The sequence below is a fragment of a genome, unplaced genomic scaffold, assembly GCF_019419815.1.
Source record: "Pyrus x bretschneideri cultivar Hongxiangsu unplaced genomic scaffold, Pyrus_bretschneideri_v1 Contig34, whole genome shotgun sequence".
In the NCBI taxonomy this organism is placed as follows: Eukaryota; Viridiplantae; Streptophyta; class Magnoliopsida; order Rosales; family Rosaceae; genus Pyrus; species Pyrus x bretschneideri.
This window is the reverse complement of record NW_025999657.1, coordinates 3055853-3069403: the sequence shown is the minus strand read 5'-3', so window position 1 is coordinate 3069403 and position 13551 is coordinate 3055853. Positions and strand designations below refer to the sequence as shown.

The window sequence follows — 13551 nt, the reverse complement described above, 5'->3', positions numbered from 1 at the left end:
GACTTTAGTGGCTTCTTAAGCTTTGGCCTTCCCGAAGCATGTCACAAGATTTTTGACTTATAGAGCCGTCGACTTAACTCGTGCTTCTCGTAAGAAGCAGAGAATGTCCGCGTAGCTGCTATAGTCGTGACACTCGACTTTGTCCTAGCAAAACTTAAACCATAGACCGTCAACCAGAAATGTTGCTTGTAAATAAGCATACGAGTTCCCGTAGTTATAGCAGGCGTAAGTTTCAGCTTATGGGCTGCCTTGGGCCTTTAGCTGTCAGGTTGTCGGCCAGGTGTCTTACTTACAAAAGAAGATAACCCGCTTAACCACTTCAGGTGTCATCCCTGGCTCTCGAATGCGCTTTTTAGCTGAGGTGTAGGTGAAGTTATTGCTCAGAGGCCATATCTTTCAAAGTCGCAGCTTTGATCCCGCAGGTCGCTTAATTAGTATTGCAACACTTTAAAATCAAGCCACTTCATGAAGCTTTGCACGTCGAGGACAAACCATCTTGTCACGCGAACTCTTTTATGGGCAGGGGTCCTGCACTTATTATCTCTTCTGGTTAGAGACCCGGGATCCTGCGGAATTGAATCCTTTAGTTGGCTAAGTCTATTCCAGTAGAATGACTATTTTGGCCAATTATGGGAGTTGTCCAACTCAGGTAGTCGCTGACACTAGGGGAAACTGAGCACTCGTACCACCCATCCACGTCTGGATATTCTGAATACGCCATGTCTAAACGTGCAGATGGCGTCTTCTGTTTGTCACAAGGTGGTTATGCTATGTCTGCAGGGCAGTGGGCAACTTACACCATATCTACAGTGCAGCAGGCGTCTCACACCATGTCTGCCGGGCAGTGGGTGTCTTCTACTTATCGTAGGAGTTGGTCAATTTGTTTATGCATTTAGCCCAGGCTGGTGAATAATTCCTTCAATCTTCATTGAGAATAGAGGTTTTTATTATCTTTGCTCGTAGGCAGTAATGTCATAACAACTAATAATTCTCTGCATACGAGGTCTTGTGCGTCAAGCTGCTTAAGTCTTCAAACTTTTTCGCCTTAAACAGGGTTCAAGGAGCAGTGGGAGGTCACACATAGTACTTTCTTAGGTTGTAAGCATTCCACAGCTTGTCGATTTCTTTGTCGCTCATAGTGGTGAGGGTGTAGCTGCCCCTTCTGCCTACTTAGCTGATTTTGTATAGACCTTCCCAGATGAGAGCCATCTTTTTAGAGCCTTCCTGTCGAGCAGCGATGAAGGCTTTTCTGATGACTAAGTCTCATGGTTGGAACTGACGAATTTTTGCCATTTTGTTATAGCTGGAGCAAAAGATGCTGCTGATAGGCCGCAATGCGAGTAATAACCTTCTCACGCTCTTCCTTTGCCAAGTCTAAATTGGTGGCCATCTCCTTTTCGTTCTGCTCGAGGTTCAATAGTACAATGTTGATGCTTAGCACTACGACGTTAGGAAGAATGATCACCTTAGAACCGTATACTAGGGAGAATGGAGTTTCACCAGTTGCTCGTCTTTTGGTGGTGCGATATGCTCATAGAACACCAGGAAGCTCGTCCGACCACTTACCCTTCTTGTCTAAGAGGATCTTCTTAAGGCAGTAAAAAATGGTCTTGTTAGACGCCTTGGACTGCCCGTTGCCCCTGTGGATATCAGGGCGTGGACATGTGCTGCTTGATGCCATATTTTTTGAAGAACTTCGCCAAGTCTTTGCCGACAAACTGTGGACCATTGTTGATGATGATTGAGTGTGGGATGCCGAAGTGGCAAATGATGTTCTTTTATATGAAGCGCTTTATATCCATCTAGATAGTTGTGGTCATGGGTTCGGCATCGACCTATTTTGTGAAGTAGTCGGTCCCTACGATCATTATGCATCTGCCCTCAGTAATAAGCAGCATTGGTTCTACCAGGTCAATCGCCGACTACATAAATGGCCATAGGCTCGTCTGCAGGTGGATTTCGTTGCAGGTAATGCGGGCACGGGCTTGAAGCGCTGGCAGCTGTCGCACATTTGTACATACTCTTTAGTATCTTGATGCATGGTCGGCCAATAATAGCCAGCGTTGAGAGCTTTTTGCAACAAGAAACGACCTCCATAATGGTTTTCATAGACGCTTTCGTGGATTGAGCTAAGAATCTTCAGGTCGTTAGGAGGCGATAGGCAGCAAAGATGTAGTCCTGAAAAATATCTTCGAACGAGCATGTCATTCCACATGTAGTAACGTGCTGCCTTTATTTGGAGCTTTCTAGACTTCAGTCAATCTGCAGAGAGTGTTCCATTGACTATGTAGTCAATGATAATATCTTACCAACTCGGGCTTGTGCTGATCTGCGCCACCTCGACTGCTGGTTCCTCATCTATGCTTGGTTTTTCCAAGTACTCAACTGGGATGGAGCACCTGAGCTAATGGTCTAATGCAAAGCTTAGGCTTGCTAGTGCGTCTGCGTGAGCATTTTCTACTCATGGAACCTGAGTGAGTGTGTACACTTGGAATGTCACTAGCTGCTCTCGTACCTTCTGAGGTATCGGGCTATCTTTGGATGATTTACTGCATACTTCCTTGAGGTTTAGTTGGTGATCAGCTAGGAATCAGAATAAATCGCGAGCTTCTTCACTGCTAGGTCTTTTGCCAATTGAAGACCTGTTAGTAGGGCTTCATACTCCGCTTCATTATTTGATGCTTTAAAGCTCAGAGTGATCGCCTGCTCGAGCATCGACCCATTTGGGGTAGTGAGAACCAAGCCTGCTTCCAATCCTTGATGGTTGGATGATCCATCGACTTACAAACGCCAAAACTCTCCATCAGGTAGGGCAGGTACGGCTATAACTTGCTTGGCTGCCTCCGTGGTGCTTTAGCTGTGTTGCTACATCCTTTAGGCTTGGGATGAATTCTGCTATGAAGTCCGCCAATTCATGTTCTTTTATTGCCGTGCGGGGTTAGTATGCTAAGCCGTATTGACCAAGTTCCAACGCTCACTTCATCACTCATTGAGAAGCGTCTAGACTGTGCAAAATTGATCGCAGTAAGTACTGGGTCATGACGATGACCGGATGCCCTTGAAAGTAAGGTCTGAGCTTCCAAGCTACAACAACTAGTGCCAAAATTAGTTTTTCAATCTTCGAATATCTGGCTTTCGCATCGATGAGAGCTTTGGATATATAGAATACAAGCAGTTGGGCCCCCAACTCTTCTCGTATGAGGCTAGAGCTTACTGCTACTTCTGATACCGCCAGATAGATGTATAGGTTTTCCACTACTTTTGGTTTGGATAGTAGTGGAGGTGATGTCAAGTACTGCTTCAGGTCCTGAAATTGTTTATCGCATTCATTGTCTCACTTGTCCTTCTGCGTTTTTTTTTATTGCCTTGAAAAAGGGTTTGCATCGGTCGGTAGATCACAAAAGGAAACAATTGAGTGCAGCTGCTCGTCCGGCAGACTTTGGATCTCTTTCAGAATTATGGGTGATTTCATGTCCAGGATCGCTTTGATCTGCCTTGGATGAGCCTCGATTCCTTGTTGGGTTAAAGGGTACCCTAAGAATTAGCTTGAGGAGACGCCAAATGTGCACTTGGCTGGGTTGAGCTTCATGTTGTATTCTCGGATAATGCAACAATTTCTACCAAGTTGCGAGTGTGGTCTGACTGCTGCTTGCCTTTCACCATAATGTCGTCGACGTAGACTTCCATGGTGACCCTAATCTGCTTCTTAAACATCGTGTTTACAAGTCATTGGTAAGTTGCTTCTGCGTTCTTGAGGCCAAAGAGCATGACCTTTGTAGCAATATGTGCCTCACTCGATCACGAATGTGGGCTTTTCTTTGTTAGACTTGTGCATGGCAATCTGATTATAGCCTGAATACGTGTCCAAGAAGCTGAGCAGCTGGTTCCCAGATGTTGAGTCAACGAGTAAGTCAATTCAGGGAACCAGGTAGTTATCTTTAGGGCATGCCTTGTTGAGATCGGTGTAATCCATGCATACTCTCCATTTGCCCTTCTCTTTTTTCATCACTAGCATAACGTTGGCCAGCCACGCTGAGTGTGCCACTTCCTCAATGAATTCGGCCTCTAGTAACTTGTTGATTTCCGCCTCAATGATCGCTACTCACTCGAGTGCGAAATGTCACCTTTTCTGGATCACAGGTTTGGCAGCAGGATCGATGTGCAGCTTGTGACAAGCTATTATTGGATTAATGACGGGCATGTCAAAGGGTGACCATGTGAAAACGTCACGATTTTCCCTAAGGAAAACTGTAACCTCTTCCTTTTCTGCTAAGCTCAGAAGTGAGCCGATTCTAGCTGTCTTTTCCAGCTAGTGAGGGTCTCCTTGAGAACTTGTATAGTGCATCGCCTGGACATGGCCTGGTCGCCTTTGATCTCTCCGACTGCTCCTCCCGGGATGCAGAATCAAATTTTCTAATACTCAATTGATGTCACAGCTCCAATCTTCACTAGCCAGAGACGACCTAATATCCCGTTGTGAGAAGATAAGTTGTTGACGATCATGAAGGTCTGCGATGAGATAATCAGTAGGTTGGTTACGTCGAGTTTGATAGTGCCAATGGTAGTTGAGGTGAGTCCGTTGAATCCGGTCAATACCTCTGTTTTGTGTTTGATTGTGCTTTCCAAGCCCATCTTTTGGATGACTGAAATTGTAAGAGGTTTACTGAGCTGTCATTGTCCATCATGACTTTGTCAACGATGGCGTGGGCCAATTGTATAGAAATCACCAGGGCGTCGTCGTAGGGAAAATTTACTCCTTCAGCATGCTGTTCGGTGAAGCCAACGATTGGTCCAGGTACAATATCTACAGCTTGAACCTGATTAACCGATCTCATCTGCTGGATCTTCCTCTTCTTGGAGTTATTGGTGGCCCCCAAATGCTCGGATTCAGCAGAATTATGTCGATTTAGATTGTCTTGGTTGGGGTTTCGGCATCGGCATCTGCTTCTCGCCTTGGTCGGGCAACTAATCTGTCGACAAACTGGTCGCACTTGCCGTCCTTCACTAGCTGCTCAAGGTACCTTTTCCATGTGGTACAATCATTGGTTGTGTGCCCAGGACCTCTGTGGAATGCGCAGTATTTAGTCTGGTTCATCTTGAAGATGTCGCCCCTTAAAGGTGACGGCGGCTTAAACTATGGCTTGTCTTTGAGGTTCTGAAGGATTTGGCTGATTGGGACTAAGAACTTGGTGTGCGTCTTGGGCGTTGTGCCTCCCTTTGTTGGGGATCGGTCCTTGCATTTGTGTCCTGGCTTGCTTTTGTTGTTGAGCAGTTTATCGCTCACCTTCTTCTGAGTCAGTTCCGCATCTTTGCACGGTTTCTCAAATAGCTTCTAGGAGTGCTTTTCCTTATCCCAGAGGGAGTGCTTTTCTGCCAAAGCATAAGAGTTTGCCAGGGACATGTTCTTGCCCATAATCAACTCTCCAAAAAGCAGGTGATGTGCTGGAAGACCCTTTCAGAAAACTGAACATGAGATGCTGTCATCGCATCCGACAATCTTTTCTATCTCCTCCTTGAATCTTTTGACGTAAGTGCGGAGTAACTCCACCGGGTCCTTATGTTAAAGAGGTGGTCAGACTTCTTTTTGATCAAGCGATAGGACAAATATTCCTTAGTGAAAACCAAGGAAAGTTCGCTGAAGTTTCGGATTGAGCGTGGCGGGAGGGTTTGGAACCAATCTTATGGCTCGCCTTGGAGCATCATGGCAAAGATCTTGCAGATGTGAGTGTCATTGTTGGCGTAGAGTATCATGGCACTTCGGTAGTGCATCAAGTGCCTATCCGAACCTTCATCTCTCTTGAATAAGGTGAAATATGACGGGCTGAACTTCCGTGGTGGCTCCAACTGCTTAATCTCATCTGTAAAGGGTGACCTGCTCTCGATCTCATCTGTAAAGGGTGACCTGCTCAAATTGGCCACATCTCTACGAAGGGCATCGTCGGTAGTGTCAATGCGCTGGAATCCATGCAGATGCTCTACTACGAGTCTTTGTACTTCCTCCTAGATTTGTGCATGGTGTAGCAGTAGAGCCTCCAGTACCCCCGGTGTTGATATGCCGATCCACATTGCTCTTCACCATGTCTTGCTCGTCTAGGTTACGGTTGCAATGCACGTGGTTCATGATATGCTACTCACCGTCGCGCTTAGCGAGGGCTGCCAGTGGAACTCAAGCTGGACTGTTCTCGTGCTCTCTTCTGGGCGTCATGCGGCTGCCTACTCCATTGCCTCGTAGGAGGATCTCCTTGTGGGCCTAGTTTCATGTGGACGCTTCGCCTGGAATGTCTTGTGTGCTCGTTGGAGTGTGGACCCAACCTCGAATGCACACTGACTCGTGAGCCAAGTCAGGAATGAATGTTTATCTGTGCATTTAGGCAGGATAAGACGTTTCCCCTAAGGCCCAAACAAGAGTGCACACTACCCAAACGCACGATTCGTGGTTGGCTGAACGGCTCTTTGCGGGGACGCCGCTGGAATGAGCCAAGTTCTTCCGCCCTTATCCTACTTTGGGGCACTTCATCTGGGGCGCACTGCATCTCGATGCACTCGAGGAGTTGGTTCACCAAGGTAGTTTGCTACACGAGCACGTTCGTCCAATTGGCGACCTGCTAGGGCAGGTGACGCTTGCCATTTGGATTGGAAAAGCATGGAAAATGGGCGTTTCCAAGTGTGGTGGAAGTATAGTGGACTGTAGATACAAAGCTTGAGCCCAAAGCGGGCATTCTTGCAGAAAAGTGAGGTGTAAGTAACCCTGAATTGATTGTGGGACCTGTGGTAGGAATTTGGATCGCTGGAGGTGGCCTCAAAATGGATTAGGCCACGGGCTAGGTCGTCGGAGCGGGTCGCAGGGCTCATTAGACCGGTGCCTGCTCGTCTTTGGTCTGCATGGCCATAAGCCCTCTTGGTTGTTGGGCTGCCACATCATGGCCTGGGCCCGTTGAGCTGCCTGGCTGGCAGCAGCTACCGCATTCTGGGCTCGGTTTGGGCCTGCCATGGAACAAGACCTACTACTACAGTGGGCTGGGCTTCCTGCCCAGGGCTTGCTGTGGTAGCTGCTAAGTTTTAGGCCTTCTGCCCATGGGCTTGGAAGTGGACCTGGGTCTCCTACCTAGGGTTTGGTAGGGTGCAGCATTGCAAGGGTGGAGGTGGTGCCATGGCCTAGTAGGTCACAGTAATGGTGATAATGGCGCGGCTTTGCGGCGGTGGGGTTCCCCCTTCCACCTCATTAAGCCTTGAGGACCTCCGACGTGGGGCTATGTCCTCGTCTCCACTTTCCAGTCCAAATCCTTGAACGTACGGGGTTCTATTCGTCATAGTTTTTGAATTTCCTACCATTGTATCCTTTCTCCGTCGATTGATCAAGAAACTTTTCTAGGAAAAATTAATTGATACGACGTGTGAGAAATTCAACGTAACAAAAAATTCAAGAAACAAATGCGAGAGGCTTCTTCGAGTGTTTTGAATCAGCTCTCAATGAAAGCACCAATTTGTCGATGCAAATTTCCGTCATCTTCAGTCTTGACAAAAATGTACTTGCAAAACAATCAACACCTTTGATTAGAGACCTAAACCTCACGTGCCCACGAGTTTTTTTTTTGGGGGGTGGGGTAGGTCAACTAATCTTCGATGCCTAAGTTAGTTTCTTTAAGAGAGTAAAGTGTTTAGAACTTTTTTAGGGTTGCAAAAACCCTGAAAATTTGGTAGAATATGGGGTATTTATAGGGCTAGAGGCCGGCCATATAGTGTTTAATGGAGATATATTCTCTAAATATTCCCAAGATATATAATAAGAAATAATATCTTCAGACAATAGGGTAATTATCCCTAATTGATTTAATTTAGGATTACTTGATTAGAGTTAATCTTTAATAAGGAATGTATTAACGATAGGATTTGGGTAATTAATTCTTATATTTAATTCCTTGCCAAGGGCAGATGAGTTGTGGGACTGTATTCAGCTATTAAGGCCTCCAATGGTGTGAGCTGAGTGTGGAAGTATCTAAAAAGTTTGCCCATTTATTGAGGACAATCTTGTTTTTCATGAATAAAAGTTCATATGTCGTCTTTAGAACATTTGGAATTATTTTAGACTCTACAAAATATTCAAAAAAATTACTCTAAATTTAATCTTCTTAGTATTATTTCATAAATAAATAAATAAATAAAAACACTCAATCCAGCAAGACATGCCAAGAAAGATAAAAAAAAAAATAGTGAGCAATTCAACTCCCAATTTGCCCCTTCCCCACACCGAACGACAACAACTTGAGTATCGTTCAGCCACCCTTCACTACTTAAAAGTTGAAACACACAAAAAAGCACTTCATTTCCTCGTCTTCTTCATCTGTTTTTGAGCAAACTCCCAACCCGACAATGGCCGGCGCCACCACTCTGTCTCTCTCTCCAAACCCAAGCTTCACCACCTCCTCCTCCCACAAACCCTCTCTCTCTACCCCCAACTTTCTCAAATTCCCAACCCTATCCCCCACCCCCATCAAACCCCTCACCCACGCTCCCCAATCCCAACTCCCAATCTCACGTGCCACCTTCACCACGCGCGCAGCCGCCTCCACAACCCCATCTACCACATTCCACGGCCTCTGCTACGTCGTCGGCGACAACATCGACACCGACCAGATCATCCCCGCTGAGTACCTAACCCTGGTCCCCTCCAACCCCTCCGAGTACGAGAAGCTCGGGTCTTACGCGCTCTGCGGCCTCCCCGCCTCCTACTCCACGCGCTTCGTGGATCCGGGAGAGACAAAGTCCAAGTACTCGATCATAATCGGGGGCGCCAACTTTGGGTGTGGGTCGTCGCGGGAGCACGCGCCGGTGGCGCTGGGAGCGGCGGGAGTAGCGGCGGTGGTGGCGGAGTCGTACGCGCGGATCTTCTTCAGGAACTCGGTGGCGACGGGGGAGGTTTACCCGCTGGAATCGGAGGGTAGGGTTTGCGAGGAGTGCAAGACGGGGGATGTGGTGAGCATTGAGTTGAGCGAGAGCCGTCTGATCAATCACACGACGGGGAAGGAGTACACGTTGAAGCCGATCGGGGACGCGGGCCCCGTGATTAGGGCTGGTGGGATCTTTGCTTACGCTAGGGAGGCTGGGATGATTCCTACTTTGACTTCTTAGGTTTTGTGTGTTTGACTTTGATAATTTGGGGTTTTTAATTAATTTGGGTTTTGTTTTTTTGTGTATGGTGATTAAGCTTAATGTTGGTGTATTATGAATTTATGATCTTGAAATAAAAGGAGTTTGTTTTGTTAGCACAAAACCGACATTAAGAATTAGGCCGTTTGATAACTATTTGATTTTTCGGTTTTTAAAAGAAAATGATTGTCAAACAGACTTAAACAAGCAAGGCTCCTCAAGTTTACTGGTACACAGATGGTACTGATTTCTTTCTGGATCTGGCTTCTCTGCCCTTCCACTTTCATACACTCTCATCCCCGGACCTGGCTTCTTTGCCCTTCCATTTTCATACACTCTCATCCCCTCCTATTTAGGCGGTCACGATTAAGTTACGTTAATATTTTATATTGATTTTGACAAAAAATAATAATAATATAAAATATTGATGTGACTTAACTATGACCATACAAATAAGAGGAGATGAGAGTGTATGAGAGCAGCGAAGCCAGGTCCTTTCTTTCCAGTACGCAGACAAATTAACTGCACAAAACATGTTCTGAAGTGGTATCAATGGTTTGTTAATCTCAAGTTCTTAGGTTCAAGTGTTCCAAACGTGTTGTAGCAAAATTGGCTGGACGGGACCTAGAGTGGATGTACATTTTCTATACACCCGAATTTGAATCTCTTTCCTGTAATTTAGATTAGTTTGAAATAAACTGTCATTGCTCCGTATTAAAAGAGAAAAGAAGATGAAAACAGCATTCTTTTTCTAAATGTAACAATTAATCAAGGAATGATTGGGAAATAGTAACTCTAATACTAAAATAAAACAAGTAAATAACGAGACATCATTACGACATGCACATAGGTCAAGCTTCCCTGTAATCATACTATCTTCCAATCATCCTGCAACCATCCGAACAAGACAAACCAACGATCCTAGTTTCTTTTCTTTCGGTCTGGATTTGGCTGTTTGATTGTGTAAATCTCAGAAGCTAGTGCAGCTGGGTGCTCTGAATTTGGTTTTTTTTTTTTTTTTTTTAAACAAACGATATTATCTACTTTAAAGAAAGAGGTGAGCTTAACCTCACTAATAAGCTAGTAAAAATGTGGTTCAAATTCGTCTTTAGCGAGAATCAAACTTAAAAGGTTTTTGAGTGAAACATACAAGATTCTAACACTAACTGCTGGATAAATTTGATAAATCTAGAATACAAGGCACAACTCTTAATCAAAATGATTTATATGAAACAGATTTCGTAATACATACGGTCCTGATACACTAAACTATGACATATGTTGACAGACATATATCACTGCCTTATTTGAACGGAAATCCATAATAACAGTGATCCAGTTATATGCAAGTTGCTCTCTACATCTGGAATAACTTTGACAAACACGATTCTAACACTAACCAGTGGATAACTTTGATTAGTCTATCACTACTAACAAGTAAGATTTTCTCCCCTCTTGTTCTCATCTTCTTCACTTCCTTCCTTTCACATTTTGGTTTTTTTCTTTTTAACGTTATTAAAAATTCAATATAAAATATTAACGTAATTTAACTATAACCGTTTAAATAATAGGGAAAGAAAGAGAAGAGATTAAGATAACCGTTTAAATAAGAGGGAAAGAAAGAGAAGAGATTAAGAGTACAGACAATCCTCCTCCCGTTGTTGATCAAAGTTTCAGTCTAATGCCAGATCAAACATATATTAACATTCAAACAATGTATGCGTTTTCTTATCCTCCTGTCGAGTTCAAAAACCAAATAATAGAAATCAAGCTCGTACCGTAAACTCATTCGACCAAAACTTTCTCCGAGTCGATCAATATTAGCTCATATCATTTTTTTTGTCAAATGATAGATTTTATCAAATTTAATGTTAGATTAATTACCAACAGAATTTGAACCCACGTAGTCATGCAAAGACACACAACTTTCCACCACTGTAGTAAAAGGCCACCCGCGATATTAGCTCATATCACAAGACATGAAAATATTACCAAAACAATAACTATCTTAAAACACATCAAAAGAGTCGGGCACGGTAAAATAAGGGAAATATCGTCCCAAAAGACTTCCAAATAACACCGTAAATCATTCAAATTAAACACGATTGAAGTCTTCAACTGCCAAAATTTCAAACGCATAACATATATTGTCTTCCTGAAAGTACGCGGATAACAACCATACATAAGGTAACCTGACTGAAATCAACGGTAACGACGGAGTGAAAGGGTGGTGTTTCTCTTCCAGGTTGCTCTGCGAGAAGGTCTGTTCTTGTGGTACAGATGTCCCTTTCCACGAAGACCCCTGTATTTCTTTCCAGCAGAAGTAAGACCACGAAGCTCTCTGTGCTTATGAACAGGGTTGCAAAGCCAGTTGATTCTTGGGTCATTCCTGATGGCATTGTGGGCAACATCAACCAAGATAACTTCAAAGTACTTGTAGGTCGAGTCCTGCATCCAAATATTGCAGAGAAATTGTAAGCAAGACTGCAAAATCAAACTAACACCAAGCCCCAATCTAACTCACTCAAGTACATGAGTAAAAGTTGAAACTGAACCACGAACCTCATTGAGCCAGTATGAGTTGAGAACCCTGAGACCTCCCAACTTGCGCCCTGCACGCTCCTCAGCAACAGACCTCTTGCTACGCTGGAACTTGAGCTGTGTCACACCCTGGTTTGTGGGCTTTCCATATACAATACCCTTGGAAACAGGCCTCTTGCGGCCACCACGCCTCACACGGACACGGTAAACAACATAACCCTGAAACAAATTTTAATCAGAACCATCAGCCAAATCACTTGATTACTTCAAACATGGCTGGGGACCAGCAAACAAAAGGTGCATTCAAACAGATAACAAACTAGTGTTCATAAATTAAAAGACAAAAAACAAAAACAAAATCCAGGACACCGACTACAATAGTTCACTATATCGAATCGAGGCAAAAGCAAGAACCATAAATAGAACTCGCTCGGTCGAAGATTGATTATTTGGTTTAGTATAGCCAGTCTCAGGAAGCATTCGATGATTGAAAAAACAGCATTTATAGGCAAAATGCTTAGGAATCAGAATGCTACTTAACCAGTGGATACTCTGGATTAAATTAACTGATGCACAACAAAGGCAAAGCAATGTACTAGAGACGGCATGCATGCTCGCTAAAACAATGACATGAATCATTAAGCAAAGGTGTAAACCGAAACTGAAAGACCACTAAATATGCATCAGATAAAACAGTAACCTTCCAGACACAACCTTTATAATCATTTCATAGAGTCAAATATCAACATACATTATGCATCAGACAAATGCCTATTAAACTTAGACATTGACGTAGAAAATTTAATTTGACAATGGCTAATGAAATTATCACTACCTGCTTGGCCTTGTAACCTAAACGACGCGCCTTATCAGGGCGTGTGGGTCTTGTGACTCGGACAATCGAGGGATGTTGGCGATACTCCCAGCAGCGGACCCTCTGGAGGAATCTCATCACATCGGACTGCTTCTTCCTCCATATCTCGGATACGTACTTGTAAGCTCCTAAATGTCCCCAAAACGAAACAACATGTTATACAACTGAATTTGATAGAAATCATTAAACCCACCATTAACCATGTAATAATCAAAGTTCTGATTTCATTTAAACCGTGAAATGTGGTGCATTTCCTAGAAAAATGTAGGGAACAAGAGACAGACGAACTTGTCAGCTAACCGTCAAGCAAAAACCAAACCCAGTTCACAATAACTTGTAAATTTGCAAAAGTAAGCTTCCGTTCACTTATAAAACTATCAGTAAAAGTGAAATTATTACTAAACATATAAGCTCATTAGCCCGTACTAAGATTAAACAACAAAACAGACCCTAAACACAATGCTCCAAAAAGATTTACAGAAAATTACAACGTTAATATATTGGCAAAAATGAGTATTTCATAAACAATCGCATGCAAAACAGATTCAGCTGAAGTTTCAATGTCTATATAAACAAGCATGAATCTGCATACGAAAATGGAGATGAACCTAGAGAGAGAGAGAGAGAGAGAGAGAGAGAGGAGTACCCATGGTCGGATCAGAAACGAGCTGCGACGCGCAGGGTTCGGCAGACGGGGCTAGGGTTTTTCCAAACACAGAGTGAGGCTTTGCGGTGAAAACTCGACTTTATAGTGCTGGAAAGGATTGGGATTTCCAATCTGGGCCGTCCATTGTTTTTCTGAAACCCTAGAATGTCTTCAGAAATACGATGTGTCGTAGCTTGCTAAACGACATCATGTTTCTCGGTTTTTAACCGGATTTTCTTTATTTTAATGTGGCCCAGCAACTCAAGGGCTTTCCTCTATTGGACTTGGACTTTTGAAAGTGCTTTAAGAAATGTTTTTGGTAAACATATTTCCGAAACAATCC

At 43.9% G+C, this 13551-nt stretch overlaps 2 protein-coding genes across 2 annotated transcripts; one reads left to right on the top strand and one right to left on the bottom strand.

The window, feature by feature from the left end:
* The first annotated feature begins 8266 nt into the window (after positions 1–8266).
* Positions 8267–9263, top strand: LOC125480532 (3-isopropylmalate dehydratase small subunit 1-like). Its single transcript, XM_048591463.1, has one exon. It carries the CDS (start codon positions 8371–8373, stop codon positions 9127–9129), a length of 759 nt encoding a protein of 252 aa, XP_048447420.1. The 5' UTR covers positions 8267–8370; the 3' UTR covers positions 9130–9263.
* Positions 9264–11189: 1926 nt separating this feature from the next.
* On the bottom strand, positions 11190–13363 carry LOC125480615 (60S ribosomal protein L15-1). The gene is made up of 4 exons (XM_048591624.1): positions 13209–13363; positions 12524–12690; positions 11710–11907; positions 11190–11595 (listed from the first exon to the last, which is right to left on the bottom strand). Exons 1-4 carry the CDS (start codon positions 13210–13212, stop codon positions 11350–11352), a joined length of 615 nt encoding a protein of 204 aa, XP_048447581.1. The 5' UTR covers positions 13213–13363; the 3' UTR covers positions 11190–11349.
* Positions 13364–13551: the final 188 nt, after the last annotated feature.

Coding starts and splice junctions, on each gene's coding strand:
- LOC125480532 (XM_048591463.1), top strand. CDS start 8,371: ATGGCCGGCGCCACCACTCTGTCTCTCTCTCCAAACCCAAGCTTCACC.
- LOC125480615 (XM_048591624.1), bottom strand. Junction 11,908..12,523: donor TAGGTTACAAGGCCAAGCAG/GTAGTGATAATT, acceptor AATTTGTTTCAG/GGTTATGTTGTTTACCGTGT. Junction 11,596..11,709: donor ACTCATACTGGCTCAATGAG/GTTCGTGGTTCA, acceptor ATTTGGATGCAG/GACTCGACCTACAAGTACTT.